Source organism: Podarcis erhardii, assembly GCF_964252035.2.
Source record: "Podarcis erhardii genome assembly, chromosome: 8".
In the NCBI taxonomy this organism is placed as follows: Eukaryota; Metazoa; Chordata; class Lepidosauria; order Squamata; family Lacertidae; genus Podarcis; species Podarcis erhardii.
In genome coordinates, this window is record NC_138499.1 from 70,216,435 (window position 1) to 70,234,009 (window position 17,575).

The 17,575-nt window shown below is 44.5% G+C and overlaps 1 protein-coding gene across 2 annotated transcripts in view; it reads left to right on the forward strand.

Moving 5' to 3' along the window:
• DROSHA (drosha ribonuclease III) overlaps nucleotides 1–17,575 on the forward strand; it is an 81,815-nt gene that overhangs the window by 19,514 nt on the left and 44,726 nt on the right. For both annotated transcript variants that reach the window (XM_081872978.1, XM_081872979.1), the window contains exons 11-18: nucleotides 652–733; nucleotides 4,035–4,109; nucleotides 5,842–6,011; nucleotides 8,650–8,774; nucleotides 10,845–10,944; nucleotides 13,181–13,288; nucleotides 14,863–14,970; nucleotides 16,086–16,224. In XM_081872978.1, coding sequence (XP_081729104.1) covers nucleotides 652–733; nucleotides 4,035–4,109; nucleotides 5,842–6,011; nucleotides 8,650–8,774; nucleotides 10,845–10,944; nucleotides 13,181–13,288; nucleotides 14,863–14,970; nucleotides 16,086–16,224 — 907 coding nt within the window. The remainder of the gene's footprint in view (nucleotides 1–651; nucleotides 734–4,034; nucleotides 4,110–5,841; nucleotides 6,012–8,649; nucleotides 8,775–10,844; nucleotides 10,945–13,180; nucleotides 13,289–14,862; nucleotides 14,971–16,085; nucleotides 16,225–17,575) is intronic.

Below are 17,575 nucleotides of genomic sequence, written 5' to 3' on the forward strand. Positions count from 1 at the left end.
CTCAACCATGGAATTTGAAGCCCAGAAAGCAAGAAAACCTTCTGAAAACCCTCAGCCAACCAGCAAAAGACAAACCAGGAAGTAAAAAAAAGAAAAAAAGTTCTCTATTAGAAGAAGGAGGAGGAGGAGGAGGAGTTTGGATTTGATATCCCGCCTTTCACTCCCTTTAAGGAGTCTCAAAGCGGCTAACATTCTCCTTTCCCTTCCTCCCCCACAACAAACACTCTGTGAGGTGAGTGGGGCTGAGAGACTTCAGAGATGTGTGACTGGCCCAAGGTCACCCAGCAGCTGCATGTGGAGGAGCGGAGACGCGAACCCGGTTCCCCAGATTACGAGACTGCCGCTCTTAACCACTACACCACACTGGCTCTCAGGTATCTTACAGATACCTGAATCTGTAGTTTGCATAGTGAGGTTTGGGTACTAATTCCTCGCATTTGGATAAATGTGTTTCTGCAGAACGAGTGTTCAGAACGCAAGACCTCCGTGTATTTTATGAACCTGATTGGCATGAACTTGTCAAGGAGCAGTAACCGTAGGAACTATTGCCAAATTATATCCTGTAATCTCGCCAACCACGTTGTTGGGGTTTAGGTATCTTGCTCATACATTGATCATGGACATGAACATTGGCTCCTTTTCCTTTTCCAGAATTTTTGCGTACGAGGACTGGAGCTGTTCTCTTCCTACCTGTTTAAAGATATCCTGGAACTCTACGACTGGAATCTTACCGGTAACTTTTGAGTTTGAGAATGTGTTTGTGGATGAGAGCAGGGGGTAAAATGAAAACCCGAAAGGTATTTCAGAGCGTTCTTTCAGTATTTGTCCCGGTGGTCAGAATCTCACGCACCGTTGGGTGTGACTGAGAGACACACAAATCTCATTGCCCATACAGTGGTGCCCCGCAAGACGAACGCCTCGCAAGACGGAAAACCCGCTAGACGAAAGGGTTTTCCGTTTTGGAGGCGCTTCGCTAAACGAATTTCTCTATGGGGTTGCCTCGCAAGACGAAAAAATCTTGTGAGTTCCCACGGGTTTTTTTGCCCCCCCCCCTTTCCTAAGCCGCTAAGCCGCTTATCAGCTGTTCCGCTGATAAGCCGCTTAACAGCTGATCGCTAAAAGCCGCTAGACCGCTAATAGCGCTAATCCGCTAAGCTGTCAATGGGCTTGTTTCGCAAGACGAAAAAACCGCTAGACGAAGAGAATCGCGGAACGGATTCTTTTCGTCTTGCGAGGCACTACTGTATTTACTGAAACATACGCCAGGACATTTCTTTGGTGTATGAGAGAATGTTGTACTTAACAAGCTGGGCTTCTGAAATTAAAAAGCAACAGCTGTCGCCTATCTTTTGTAAATCATCGTATGTCCTGATAGTGAATTCAAGTGATGAGTTGTTGCCAAATTGGAGCTACCAAGAGACTGCATGGAGGTCTGGGCATGTTTGGTAGATTCTCAAGACTTGCAGAAGCAGGAAAAAAGACAGGCGTCTCACCAAAGGAAAAGTCAGCCTAATGGAAACTGGGCATGCTAGTTGTTGTTGTTTAGTCATTTAGTTGTGTCCAACTCCTCGTGACCCCATGGACCAGAGCACGCCAGGCACTCCTGTCTTCCACTGCCTCCCGCAGTGTGGTCAAACCCATGCTGGTAGCTTCGAGAACACTGTCCAACCATCTCATCCTCGGTCGTCCCCTTCTCCTTGTGCCCTCAATCTTTCCCAGCATCAGGGTCTTTTCCAGCGAGTCTTCTCTTCTCATGAGGTGGCCAAAGTATTGGAGCCTCAGCTTCACAATCTGTCCTTCCAGTGACCACTCAGGGCTGATTTCCTTTTTTTTTCCTTCTTCTTCTTAAGAATTGATAGGTTTGAATTTTTTGCAGTCCATGGGACTCTCAAGAGTCTCCTCCAGCACCATAATGTTTCTTTGGGGTTGGAATATGAAATGGCATAACCTGAGAGAAGACACGGGTTAGCTGGAGCACTGAGCACCACAACAAATTTATTGTAAATCTTGCTTGTTCTCTGTGACTTTGTTTCTTGGGGGATGCGTGCGTCTGAGATTTTAATTACCATAAGGAGTGCACAATGAGTTGTGATCGTAGCGCCAGACAAAAACGTTGGCACCGTGCAGCTTATAGGAGACAGGAGCATGTGGCCGTGGCGCGATGCATTAAAAATTGTAGCAAACATTGCAGGTGGCAATCTGTCCTTTTTGGGGGGTTGGAAATCATCCTCGGATTGTGGTGCGGTCAAACATGAAAGCATCCATTCTGTCTCTCTCTCCGCCCCCCCCCCAATTGAGCCTTGAGGAAGAATTTGTTTAAAAAGCCAAGGGCTTCTCAGAAGAATCTTGAGCTGAGATATACAGGCTTCTTGTGGAGTTTGATATGCCTCCGAAGACTTGGTTTAAGGAAATGCAGGCTTTGTAATGTAGAAAGGCTGATGAGTTTGAGGGTTCTGCTTGTGTTCTTCCCTTGGTTTTCTAAAATACGTTCCCTAGCTCCGAGTGAGAATGGATGATGATGAGATTTATTTTCTTTCTTTCTTTTTTACAAAATTGGAAAGGCACATTCCGACAGTACTCTCATTATAATACCGTAATACAGTGGTACCTCGGGTTACATATGCTTCAGGTTACAGACTCCGCTATCCCAGAAATAGTACCTCGGGTTAAGAACTTTGCTTCAGAATGAGAACAGAAATCGTGCTCCAGTGGCGGAGCGGCAGTGGGAGGCCCCATTAGCTAAAGTGGTACCTCAGGTTAAGAACTTTGCTTCAGGATGAGAACAGAAATCGTGCTCTGGCGGTGCAGTAGCAGCAGGAGGCCCCATTAGCTAAAGTGGTACCTCAGGTTAAGAACAGTTTCAGGTTAAGAACAGACCTCTGGAACAAATTAAGTACATAACCAGAGGTACCACTGTATCATGAAATGCCACCAGTGGCATCCAATCTGGGGCTGCTGGTGATAATACCTGTATGCCACCAAAACATGGAGGAAGTCTGTGAACAAATAATATTCCTGACTCTAGTCGGTTCCAGCCTTCCCACCAGCGCGTCTTCCTTGCCCGAAGGCTCCTCTGGTGTATTTCAGGTGTTTGGTTGGTGTATCTGTCATTGCGGATCTGCAGTAGAGAATTGTGCCTTCCATGTCCTGGGTGGTGGAGGAGGATGGAGATTTTAATGAGAATTATAACATAGGAAGACAGCAGCTATATGCCTTGCGTTGTGTGTACTGCACCAGGCCAGCCAATTGTGCACCGAGAAAAATCCTCCTGACCTGCAGAAATTAAGGAAAGTTGCATGCATAAACTAAATATGGGAAGGAGCCTGCGCCACAGCCTCAGTAAATACCGCTGAGCCATGTGCTGGATTTTAAGGCAAACAGGAATCCCACCCATTATTAATCCTATCTTAACCTATGAGGCCTAGAAGTTTGCTTTGTTTTTAATTAACTATCCACCCCAAATACCAAACAGTTGCATTTGCAGCGCAGTCGTGGAATATGCCCAGCTCTGTATAAACTTTTATGTTTTATTAGAATACCAAAGTCTATAAGGATTGGGGAATCTTTAAAGAATATTTAGAATATTTTATGGAATAAAAGGAAACATTGTGGCAGAATTAGACTGATTCCTGTATTGTATAAATATAAGTTCGTAGGGAGGTAAAAAGAAATTATATAAGAAATATGTAACTCTGCAGTATAAAGTAATGGATAAAGTACAGTGAGATTAATTGGAAGTCAGTTTTACATTTCTTCTCTGTAAGTTTTATAATTGTGTTCAATATCAGGAGTATATATGATGATAATTATATTAATCTTCTTGTATCTTATAGTGTGGTGGCTTGTTTGATTTTTCTGTTATTTGTTTGTTTGGTTGTATGTTTGTTTACTTATATGTACACCTGTTTTTTAATAAATGTATTTATTTTAAATTAATAGAGATATATATTTTTTTAAAAAAATAGAATACCAAAGATGGAGACTAGTGAAATGTGTTGCTTGTGTTTTGAATTGCTTCTAATTTCTCGTTGAAGGTCCTTCGTTAGAAAACAACGATGCTTCCTGCCCCCGGTTTCATTTCATGCCTCGTTTTGTCAGGTTTCTTCCAGGTAAGTTTTTTGTTGTTACTGGTACGGCAGCCAGGTACCGGCCCAGCTCCTGCTGAGATGGTCAGACCTGTGTACCTGCACTGTATCATGTTGTCAGACTGCAGGCAGGAAGTTGGCACAATTGAATGTTCCTTCATACCAACAAATAAAAAGGAAATGTCTTCACTTAGGTCCTTTGATTGCTTTGGTACCACTCTTGGTATGACCAGTGTTGCACATTCCCAATACAGTCGTACCTTGGAAGTTGAACAGGATCCGTTCCAGAAGTCCATTCGACTTCCAAAACGTTCGGAAACCAAAGCGCAGCTTCTGATTGGCTGCAGGAAGCTCCTGCAGCCAATTGGAAGCAGCGGAACCCCGTTGGATGTTCAGGTTCCAAAGAACATTCGCAAACTGGAACACTCACTTCCGGATTTGCGGTGTTCGGGAGCCAAAACGTCTGAATACCAAGGCGTTCAGGATCCAAGCTGTGACTGTAATCAAGTGCCGTAGTTAGAAAGTACTCTTAAAATTGGGCTCATTTAACACAGAGAGACGCGGGTGGCGCTGTGGGTAAAACCTCAGTGCCTAGGACTTGCCGATCGTATGGTCGGCGGTTCGAATCCCCGCGGTGGGGTGAGCTCCCGTCTTTTGGTCCCAGCTCCTGCCCATCTAGCATTTCAAAAGCACTCTTAAGTGCAAGTAGATAAATAGGGACCGCTTTATAGCGGGAAGGTAAATGGTGTTTCCGTGTGCTGCGCTGGTGCTGGCTCGCCAGCTGCAGCTTCGTCACGCTGGCCACGTGACCCGGAAGTGTCTTCGGATGGCGCCGGCTCACGGCCTCTAGAGCGAGATGAGCATGCAACCCTAGAGTCGGACACGACTGGCCCGTACGGGCAGGGGTACCTTTACCTTTAACGCAGTTACTCCTTGACCCTTGGTTTTGTGAATCAGTGTGTCGGTGACCTGTCACAAAGTGATACCCCCAACCTTGAAAGCAGAATTTCAAGCTGGCAGCTGACACATTTCTCTTTGTACTCTCTGCGCATTTTAAATCGAAAGTGGCCACCCGTGCCACAGCCAGCTGAACAGTGTGAAAGAATTCGCATCAAACTTGTAATAATGCATGGTAGTCAGATTGACAGTCTCACCTAAGGTTCAAACTGCTGGTAGCCCCCACAAAATGACATTTGGGAGTGTGCAAGGACTCTGGTAAGTTTGTGAGTCTGCTGAGATCTAGAAAAAAAAGTGTCTGTCAGACCAGAGCCTCCAGTTAATTCCCACCAGTTTCTGAACGTGCCGATGGCCTTGTATCCATCTACAGTCTGCAATCCTAACCCCACCAACCTCGGAATAAATCCCAATGAATAGGAGATGTTTGGGATCACAGCCATTGCCTTTTGTTAGAGTCATTTGCGACCCAGACTGCTCCTTTTGACGTCTACTTCTGCTTTTTCTAGAAACAGTGTTTGGGATCAGAGCCAGTATGGTGTAGTGGTTAAGAGCGGTAGATTCGTAATCTGGGGAACCAGGTTCGCTTCCCCGCTCCTCCACATGCAGCTGCTGGGTGACCTTGGGCTAGTCACACTTCTCTGAAGTCTCTCAGCCTCACTCACCTCACAAAGTGTTTGTTGTGGGGGAGGAAGGGAAAGGAGAATGTTAGCCACTTTGAGACTCCTTCGGGTAGTGATAAAGCGGGATATCAAATCCAAACTCTTCTTCTTCTTCTTCTCTTCTTCTTTTTTCTTTGAAGATGGAGGGAAAGAAGTGCTGTCCATGCACCAGATTCTGCTGTATTTGTTACGCTGCAATAAGCCGCTGGTGCCAGAAGAGGAGATTGCCAATATGCTACAATGGGAGGAGCTGGAGTGGCAGAAATATGCCGAGGAATGCAAGGGGATGATCGTCACCAGCCCTGGCATGGTACTGCAAATGTTCTCAGACTGAGTTTTCTTGTGCTGTGCCCAAACCCCGAACCACAATCAATTCCATCTCTCCCAATCTATTGATTTATTTTGTTTGCGGCCTAGGCCAGCTGCCCAAAAGCAGTTCATTGTTTGGCCATCTTAGGGACAACGAAACATTAAGAAGCAGTGATGATTGCAGGACAATAAAAGGTAGTAATCTAGGGTCGTAAGCCAACACAGCATCCGTGGGTGCAAATGATGATGATGATGATGATGATGATAATAATAATAATAATAATAATAATAATAATAATAATAATTTATTCCCCTACCCATCTGGCTGGGTTTCCCCAGCCACTCTGTGCGGCTTCCAACAGAATATTAAAAACACGATAAAACATCAAATATTAAAAACTTCCCTAAACAGAGTTGCCTTCGGATATCTTCTAAAAGTCAGATAGTTGTTTATTTCTTTGACATCTGGTGGGAGGGCGTTCCACAGGGCGGGCGCCACTACCGAGAAGGCCCTCTGCCTGATTCCCTGTAACCTCACTTATCACAGTGAGGGAAAACCGGAACACTCACTTCCAAGTTTCGATTGTTCGGGAGCCAATTTGTTTGGGAGCCAAGGCATTCGGTATCCAAGGTACGACTGTATTATTATTATTATTATTATTATTATTATTATTATTATTATTAATTGGATTTATATACCGCCCTATACCTGGAGGTTTCAGGGCAGTTCACAGAACAAAATCAAAATACAAAACCACAAAATATATAATCTAAATAAAAACAACAACCCAATATCCCCTCAACCCCCCCCCCAGTTTAGGCGTAGGCTGTCAATCAAATCAACCAAAGGCCTGGTTATAAAGGAACGTTTTTGCCTGGCACCTAAGGTTTTAGTGTCTTGGGTGTCACTAAAGTTGTCCACACTGTCGTCCTCCCCATCTCCTTCTCCAACAACACTGCATAGGGATGCCACAAGTCCTCCAGGAAGCAGATGTACACGCAGATGTACACACAATTCTGCTTGCTTTATTCTATAGAGATTGGGCTTGGTGTCCATTGTAATGCTGCACAATAGCCGCATATTTTTTCTTTCTTTCTTTTCTTTTTTTTTGGAATGATAGGAATGTCCTGGGTTTTGCCGTTGAAAGTTTCGCCTTGCGATTGTGGAGCTCAGAAATAAAACTCTCATTCGGCACAATAGGGAAAGATCAGGAGAGGCTTATGAGAGAGCTGTTTTATTGGTGTGTTTTGTAGTTACAGCTTTCTTTGTCAGTAATAAGTCGAGGAGGAAGGAGAAGAATGGCCACAGTTTGCTTGTTTCCCCTTCTTTCTCGTTCCTTCCATGACAAGGGCACATTTTAATTCCTGCCGGTAATAAATAGCAAGAGAGATATTTGTGTGTGGGGGGGGGGAGTTTCTGTTTCTTTATATCTGAGCGAAGGCTAAACAAGCTCAGGAAGGAGAAGGGACGTCTTGCAGTACCTAACCTTTTAAATTTTTTAGAATACCTTTAAATTCTGTGAAGTCCTTCACACACTTCGAACAGTGCTTCTGCGCACACCCCTTTCGTTGGCTACCTTGTCGCTCTAGAGTTTGGGTTGGTGGCGCGAGGAAAAGCTGAACGGAGCGTGGTATTTTTGTGTGACGGATTTATTTCCTCAGTTATATCTCTCCTTTTAGCTGTAACGAACCCTTAGCAATTCACTCTCACTTTAAACACTTAGATGTGCAGCGTAAACAGTGGAATCAATCATCGGCAGACAGTTTTCCTGTTGTCTCTCGACTTTGCTTTTAACTCCAGGGAAGTTCTAAGTGGGAAAATCGTCGTCTGTGGTGTGCATCTTATTGTATCCCATGCAGAGCGAGATAGTCTTTCAACTTGCACACCCATCCTCTTGATTTGGGAAGGATGTGGTACATATGGGGGGGGGAGGAGGCAGGGGAAAACATTGGTGTAACGTGGGGAGGGGCAAAGTGGTGGTTGCCTTGGGCGCAAAATTGTTAGGGGGCGCAAAATTCCAACCCCCAGTGCTGCCACGGTAGAGCTGCGCACTTCCGTCGTTGGGCTCTCTTGAAAACGGCTTCTCCCTGAGAACCAGGGAGTGACTTCTTTAAACAATGGAACGACTCTTCTTATCTCTGTGGCTGTGATCTCCTGGGTGACGTGGTCATCATTAGGCGGTTGAATGTGCATGCGTTCTCCTCCCTCCCACCACCTCGCTCTGTGCAGCCCCGGGCTCCAGCAACCCACGCTACGTCACTGGAGGAAAGTCCTGTTGCATGCACAGAAATCCTTCAGCTAGCAAGGTGGCTGCATTTCGTATGAGCCTAGGTGTGGTCATTTAACTCTCTCTTCCCCGCTAGTCCATAACAGGTCCGTTCAGTGGTTAACGAATCAGGAGCACGTGCTCCCTCCTCCCTTAGCCACAGCTGGCTTGACTTCTCGTTTCACGAGGATTTGAAACCACGGTTGGCTTTCAGATTCGTTTGCCAAGTGGAGGCGAGACAGTGGAAGCTGCTGTCTTCGGGGCCGGCTCTTCCTCTGCGGAGAGTCCATTTTTGGAAAGTTATATATGCCTGCGATAGAGCCACTGTTACCTAAATTTAATTGTTTGATCTTTTCCCTCCGCTTGCTCCAGAAGCCCAGCTCGGTTCGCATTGATCAATTGGATCGTGAGCAGTTCAACCCTGATGTGATTACTTTCCCCATTATTGTCCACTTTGGAATACGACCTGCTCAACTCAGTTATGCTGGAGACCCACAGTAAGCAATTATTGTCAAGCCTGGGGCTGAATGCAGTCTTAACAGCCTTGCTCTTGATGGGCAGGTGCCGAAGCAACTGCTTCTGTTAAAGCAGTTACGAGCACCCACTGGGATAGTACTCTGGAGAATAGATGGAAAGGGTGGGGGAGCAAAAAAAACCAGTCATTGTTCTGCACTGCACAGTAAAATTCCAGACTCTGAAATGCTTTCTTTCCCCCCTTAAGTGAAAAGGTTTTGCTTTCTGCATTCCTTTAATTTTGTTTCAAAAGCATGCATGCCTTATATTGTAAACCATAGACCATTTATCTTGAACCAGTGCTGATTTTCCCTCTCTTCATTTATGTGGGTTCCCTAAAGACTCAATTCCCTTATGTTTTGTGCATTGCATGATGGATCATTAACATTGTTTTGTTCCCTGGGGAGTAATCTGCAAAATGTTTGACTGTCAATTCACTATTATTGTCTTAAGAACCATTTCCTTCTGCTCTCGCATGGGCCAAGCAGTTGCCTTTGGCATGTCCATGACTGGGACTTGAGCACTCTCTTTCCATCGTGTTCCCCAGGAACTGGTATACCAAGTAGGGCTGGTCAAGATCTGGTTTTCAGCTTTGCGATATATCACCAGCTAAACATCATGACGCACCAATATATCGCAGTGTCTGAAATAATGATGGAACAACGTAGAGGTGAACAGTAGGGCTAGACAATATCTGGTTTTCAACTGTGAGATATCACCAGCTAAACAGTGTGATATACAGTGGTACCTCGGGTTAAGTACTTAATTCGTTTCGGAGGTCTGTTCTTAACCTGAAACTGTTCTTAACCTGAAGCACCACTTTAGCTAATGGGGCCTCCTGCTGCTGCTGTGCCGCCGGAGCACGATTTCTGTTCTCATCCTGAAGCAAAGTTCTTAACCTGAGGTAATATTTCTGGGTTAGCGGAGTCTGTAACCTGAAGCATATGTAACCTGAAGCGTATGTAACCTGAGGTACCACTGTATACCGATACATCACAGTGTCTGAAATTGGGTGGTTTTTAGCTTTGTGAGATACCACCAGCTAAACATTGCAGTACAGTGGTACCTTGGGTTACATACGCTTCAGGTTACATACGCTTCAGGTTACAGACTCCGCTAACCCAGAAATAGTGCTTCAGGTTAAGAACTTTGCTTCAGGATAAGAACAGAAATCGTGCTCCGGCGGCGCAGCAGGAGGGCCCATTAGCTAAAGTGGTGCTTCAGGTTAAGAACAGTTTCAGGTTAAGAACGGACCTCCGGAATGAATTAAGTACTTAACCTGAGGTACCACTGTATGCTGATATATCACAATATTTGAAATAAGGAGCTGGTTTTCAACTTTGTGACATATCCCCAGCGAAACATATATATACTGATATATCACAATGTCTAACATAAGGATGGAGCTATGTAGAGGCATTGGCTGGCTTCACCTTTTCCCCCACATTGTGATTTTTGCGTAGCGCACACACATCCTGAATCACAATATATTGCCAGGTCAAAAACTATGAAACTGATATCACGATAGGGACTTCAACCCGGTTTGAGGCGATATATCGCCCAGTCCTAATACTGAGGCCATCCTGGTAGCCATTGATAGCCTTATCCTCCGTACATTTTTCTAATGGCTGCACAAATTTTTACCCATTGCCATTCAAGCTTTTACCCATCACTTCTGCATTTTGTTATAGCAAATCTCCCACCACCTTCCTTGATTCTTCCTGCAACTCCTTGTAGTTCGCCTCACGTAAAGGAAAAAACCTGGTATTGGGAGCATTCCAAAGGCCCGAGTCCATAGGCTGTGGTCCAAGCAACGATGCGCTCTTCCTATTGTAAAGAAACAAGGCCCGTCAGCCTTTGTTTAGCTGGGAAATGTTGGCTATGCTCTCTTTTCAAGATAATGCCAGTTTCCATATAAGGATAGGAAAGGATTTCTTTCCAGTATGAACCTGAGAATTACTAGGCAACCGTCTTAACTAAAAACAAAAAGGAAACGGATCAAGACTGATTTATCTCCCATTCGACTTCCTTTTTATTTTATTTTTAATTTTCAGGTACCAAAAACTCTGGAAGAGTTATGTGAAATTGCGCCACCTGCTGGCTAACAGCCCCAAAGTGAAACAAGCGGATAAGCAGAAACTTGTGCAAAGAGAAGTAGGCTGCTATTTTATTTTATTTTATTCCCACCCTAATTTCTCTGTGTGTCTATATACCATGTTTCGTTTCTTTACGTTGCTGTTGCCTTTGCTCAAACTTGAACCCTAAACCTTAGGCTGAAGAGGGTGTTGGAAAATATTGCCACGGTTCTTTGCAAATAGCACGGCGTCAATGCATCATTGCTTTGTTTCCAAAGCAATTTAGACCTTTGACGTTTTAATTTATTCCTTTCCTCTGCCTCATGCTCTCTGTCACAAATTTCCAGATACAGGTTTTCCTTTTTTTCAACAACAACAACAGACCCAAGAGACAGAAGACTAGGGCTGGGCGATATCTGGTTTTCGATATTGTGATTTATCAGCAGCTTAATAGTGCGATATGCCGATATATCACGATGTCTGGAATGTATCCTGGCTGCCTCTTCTTCCCCACTTGAGGGGAGCAAGAAACAACCAAAATACATTGCACAGCCCTACCAAGGCCCGATATTGCTCTGGCTCATGCAAGCTGGATGGGCACCGGGGCTTCATTAAACTGCTCAGCTGGGGGTGGGGGGCAGCCTTCAGCTGAGTGAGCCCCACACTGCTTCATCTAATGCGAGGAGCTGGGGGCTTCCTCAAAGGCGCAGACAGCGTCTGCAGGCAATTTGAGCGGGCATGATGCACTGCCAGCTCAAATGGCCCGAATCAGGTGTCGCGATCTGAACGCCGATTTGTCAATATATCAGCCAGCTCTACAGAAGGCTGAGCTTCTGGACCAATGGTCAGTTTCTGGCAGATTGCCCTGGGTCTGACAGAAGCAAAAAGAAGAGGCCATGTCTGGGAAAATTAATGAGCAGATGCTTAGATTTTATTTCATCGGAACTGAGAAAGATGGCGCCCGCCGCCCGAGCAGGACTTTTGGATCAGTGTGTGAAGATTTATTGTAAACAAAAGACTTACCAGCTTTAAAAAAGGGAGAGCCTTACAAAGTTCACACAGAAGCATAATAACTCGCCTGTGGAAACAACTCAGAGGCTATTAAGAAGAAAAAGGATAACAACAAGAAGATTGAAAGATGGGATTGGTGAACACTAAAAGCAGCAGAAATATGAGATGACTGGACCCTTACTGAACTCGAAGCTTGGGAACCCCCAACAAAAAATTATAATTTGGCAAAATATTTGGACTTTATTATATGTATTGGTATAATTTGGAATAATTAATGTGATATGATTGGATTGTTAAGTGGAAAATTTAATAAAAAATATTTTTTAAAAAAAGAAAAGAAGAGGCCTGCCGGATCAGGCCAAAGCCCGCCAGAATCAGTGTCCGGTTATCGCAGTGGCGAAACAGATGCCTCTGAGAGCATCAGATTCTGGGGTTCTTGAAAAGAATGCCGGACTTAGTGAAACTTGATCTGACACACCATGGCACTTTCTGTGTTGGTATGATTTTAGGCCTTTGAGGAACTGCTCAGGTGCTGCGTGTGGCTCCTGTCCACACCTCCAGTGTGTTATTTGCACAAACCTTGTAGTCATTTTCACAGAATGTGCCTTATATCGGTCCATCTTAACACCATCTACATTGATCAGCAGGTGCTTTCTAGGTTTTCAAGACAGGAAACACTCAGGTTTGATACAAACCCAGGTTAGGAGTGGAAGAGCAGATTGATATGGTATTATTTAAGTGTGAGAAAGACGTTGGACTCTAGGGCCAAGCACTAGGGCCCAAAGGCAATTGAACTTCATCCTAGCGCATAGGGCATGGATAGGCAAACTAAGGCCTAGTCTCCTTCTAAATCCGGCCCGTGGACGGTCCGGGAATCAGCATGTTTTTACGTGAGTAGAATGTGTCCTTTTATTTAAAATGCACCTCTGGGTTATTTGTGGGGCCTGTCTGGTGTTTTTACATGAGTAGAATGTGTGCTTTTTATTTAGAATGGGTTATTTGTGGGGCATAGGAATTCATTCATTATTATTTTTCAAAATATGGTCCAGCCCCCCGCAAGGTCTGAGGAACAGTGGACTGGCCCCCTGCTGAAAACGTTTGCTGACCCCTGGCATAGGGGGTGGGTATTCTCGTTTTCTTACAGTGTGTTTTGCTCCAATGTCCCAAGCAGTGAGTGAGAGAAGACCCATTGACCCAAGACTTTCTTTTCTGAATGCACGTAGGGGCAATTTGGGTTGCTCTGCTAAGCTATCCCAGGTCAGGTCCTACAGAGATACCCCCCCTTTTGTTTTTTTGCTTTAAAGGAAGCGCTGCAGAAGATTAGGCAGAAAAACACCATGCGTCGTGAAGTGACCGTCGAGCTGAGCAGCCAAGGGTTCTGGAAAACGGGCATCCGCTCCGATGTCTGTCAGGTGAGTGGATACCCTTCCGTATCTCTAGCGAACGAAGCATATGCATTTTATTTATGTGTGTAAAATCTGAGGCATGCGGATGAGGCGGCTGGGATAGGGGTGGCGAGTGAGGGGGCCCCCTGGCATTGCTGCCGTCTTCCAAACCAAGGGCCTTCAACTCTCTCTCAAGAACCTCTGTTATATTCTCTGTAGTGGCTCCCCATCTATGGAATGCTCTTCCTAAGGAAGTTCACCTGGCACCTTCATCATATACCTTTAAGTGCCAGGCAGAAACATTCCTCTTCAACCAGACCTTTGGTTGATTTGACTGACATCCTATGCGCTTTTGAAAATGTAGGGATTTTTTTGGGGGGGGGGGAGGTTATTGGGTTGTTGTTTTTATTTTGATTATGCATTTTGTGGTTTTACATTTTGATTTTATTCTGTGAACCGCCCTGAGACCTCTGGTATAGGGCGGTATATAAATAATAATAATAATAATAATAATAATAATAATAATAATAATAATAATAAGCTGCAGCAGTGTCTCGTACCGAATGTAATCAAGTTGCCAAAAAGACTCCATGAATTATTGAAATTGGAGACACTGTATGCTCTTTACTTTGCTTGTTGCTTGTTTAAATCATCATCCTCATCAAAGAATTAGCCAGGCAGATCCAATCGTATTGCATGACCTGCTGCATATACCTAAAAATCAATCTGCTGTTCTTGTAGACCATTCTTATAGTGGCTCATGTGCAATGTGGGGGATTTGAACCCTGGTCTCCTAGGGCTTCAACCACTACAAATAGTGATCCATGCAATGGTTACCTCCAGGCTTGGCTACTGTAATTCGCTCTATGCAGGGCTGCCCTTGAAGCTGTCCCAGAAACTCCAGCGGGTACAGAATGCTGCAGTGAGGCTCCTCACGGGGTCTCTGCCATGGGAGCATATTCACCCAGTGCTTTTCCAGCTGCACTGGCTCCCGGTGGAGTACAGGGTCAGATTTAAGGTGCTGCTTTTGACCTTTAAAGCCCTTCACAGCCTAGGACCCTCGTACCTACGGGACCGCCTCACCCGGTATGCCCCACGGAGAGCCTCAAGGTCGATAAATAACAACACCCTAGTGGTCCCGGGCCCTAAGGAAGTTAGATTGGCTTCAACCAGAGCCAGGGCCTTTTCAACTCTGGCTCCAGCCTGGTGGAACGCTCTGCCTCATGAGACCAGGGCCCTGCAACATCTGATTTCTTTCTGCAGGGCCTGTAAGACAGAGTTGTTCCGCCTGGCCTTTGGCTTGGAGCCAATTTGATTCCCTCCCTCTCTTTCTTTTTTCTTTTCCTTCTCCTCCTGCGATGAGGCATTTTAATATTTTAATGTTTCAATATTTTAATGTTGTATTTTAATTTTGTTTTAAGTTGTAATCATTCAACTTGTTTTTATTATTGCTTGTTAGCCACTCTGAGCCCGGCCTTGGCTGGGGAGGGTGGGGTATAAATAAAAAAATATTATTATTATTATCATTATTACTTGGTTACTTGAAAAAACATAGGGCTAAAAGTTCCAGGTAAATAAATAATGGCAATTCTTTCTCCTAGCATGCTATGATGCTCCCTGTCCTGACTCATCACATCCGCTACCATAAATGTCTGATGCATCTGGATATACTGATAGGCTACACTTTTAAAGATCGCTGCTTATTGCAGGTAAGGTCATAGACTGAAATGCGCTCCCATGTTTTTGAAGTTGCATTGTGGCAGGGGGAAAAGGAGCAGGGAATAGATGTGCGGGTAAGTTTGCATTAGCTTGTGGGCGGCAGAACCAGAGAACTGACCAGGCCGACCTGCAGACGGGGGCTGATGGAGGCAGCCAATCAGGGAGCCAAAGAATGAGTCGTAAGCACCAGCCATTGTCATCACATGGTGCGCAGAGGACCTTGTTGGGGCTGGAGCAGAGAGAGGGGCTGGATCTATAGTGATATGTAAAAACGCTTTTTAAAAAAGCAATATAGCCCTCAGTGCCATTTCCCATTGCTCTATAGCGCCCTCTGGTGTTACGTGTTTATAACGTATTTTTAACGTTTTAACTGACCCATGTAGATGAGTCCAGGGAGTTGGTTGGAGGGGGTCAATGAAAGGATGGAGAGGGGTGAAATATAAGGAGAAGGACGGAGGAGCTGTTTATGTTTATAAGGTGGAGTTAACCCAAGTATTCTAGATCTAGTCCACCTTCATTCCTGTGAAAACGAAACAAAGGTGTCAGACAATATGCCATTAAAGAGCAAAGATTTTATCACGCCTGATATTTTTACATGGTTATTGGCTTCAGCAGTTAGATCGTCACGTGCAGTTTTCTGTTGCTTTTTTAATTATTGAGAGTTTTTCAAGTGAACAAATAGAGTAAAAATGGAAAGGGTTGAAAAGTACACGCCTTTTCCTTTCCCCCACAATATGCAGTTTCAATCTGTAATTTTAGAGCTCAGAAACTGCTCGCACTCATGAAATTCCCTGTCACGAAACACTCCCGGAACAATGGGAGTTTCGAACTCTGCCTCTAACCGTGCTGGTTCCACATGTTCCTGGACTATAAGTTGTCTTTGGAACTGAGTTGCAGCGTTTAGCTATCGACGCTTACTGACGCTGAGGACTTGAACAACCAAAACTTCTGAAGTTGCTTGATCGGTTGTGAAAACTGGGGGTGGTTCTGCGCTGCTGAAATTTCACGGCAGCCGTCCGTTTTAAAGATTTGCAGCGATTGGAATGAGCAGTGCAGGCTTACAGGGCTGTTTTGTCTTTGCTTTGGGATTCTGCCGCCTTTACAGCTGGCCATGACTCACCCAAGTCATCACCTAAACTTCGGGATGAATCCAGACCATGCCAGAAATTCTTTGTCCAACTGCGGCATCCGGCAGCCCAAATATGGAGATAGGAAAGTCCACCATATGCATATGAGGAAAAAAGGTACATTTTGCATTCCACAGGGCGGGCACCACTACCAAGAAGGCCCACTGCCTGATTCCCTGATTAGCCTCACTTCTCGCATAAGGTATACTTATGTGTCATTGCCAGGTGGTCGTGCATCCTGGTGCCGACCAGAGCCAGCATGCCTTCTCATAAGACCGTTTCGCATGTTGCGTTCTCTTCGCCCGAATGTCAATTGCTATTCTGCAACGAGGTGGCAAAAGTAGGCAGAGTTCTTGTGCTGCTTGCATGTAGAAATCTAGGTTTACAAGCCAAACTTTTTTTGCATAGTTCGGTCCCCATTATTTTACTAGCTGCAGGGTGGTTGTGTAAAGTAAATCCCATTGAATTCAATGGGGCATATTCCCAAGTTTGTGGAGTTAAGATGGTCATCTGAGTTGAATGGATAGTTTGCTAAAAAAAAAAAGGGAGACTTTCCAGACTAAGGTGTGGAGAGGATGGGCTTTACACGTGGTGAATGCCCAAAGCCAAAAAGGTTGGGCAGTGGTCAAAACGGGTTGGGACTGGAGAAATTGCAGGTGGATTTTGATTCTACAGAGGTACTTGGCTATTGTGATACAGAGGTAGCTATTGCTATACAAACCTATGTTATAAGCTTTTTCCCCTTCAAATTTTATTTATTTTTTTCAGGTTTATACATTTCACTAATTTCACAATCATTTTAACAATTCAAAACGACTTCCTCCTCTTTCTGTGGTTCTTTAAATTTATTTTTAATATCTTCTGCATATCCTAATTAATTTAATTTACTCATTTATTCATCTACTTTAAATATATACTCTTATGAAACTGCAGGTTATTACTATAATCCTGCCGATGCTCTTATCTGTTTACAATTTATCTGCAAATATTCAATAAACCATTTCCATTCTTTTATTAAAAGTTTGTTATCTTGATTTCTTATTCTTCTGGTAAGTTTCAGCATTTCTGCGTATTCCATAAGTTTTTGTATCCATTCTTCCTTTGCTGGGACTTATTCTTCTTTCCATTTTTGGGCGAGTAACATTCTTGCCGCTGTGGTCACATAAGTGAATAAGTTTCTATATGGTTTAGGTAGTTCTGTCCCTATCGTTCCCAATAGAAGAGCTGCTGGGTGTTTTGTTTTAAACAAACGTTATTTTCAACATCCTTTTCAATTCATTATATATCATTTCCCAGTAAGCTCCAACCTTACTACAAACGTATGTCATAAGCTTAATCATTTACCGTTCAGATAGGGTAAAGGTAACCCTGACCATTAGGTCCAGTCGCGAACGACTCTGGGGTTGCAGCGCTCATCTCGCTTTACTGGCCGAGGGAGCTGGCGTTTGTCCGCAGACATCTTCCGGGT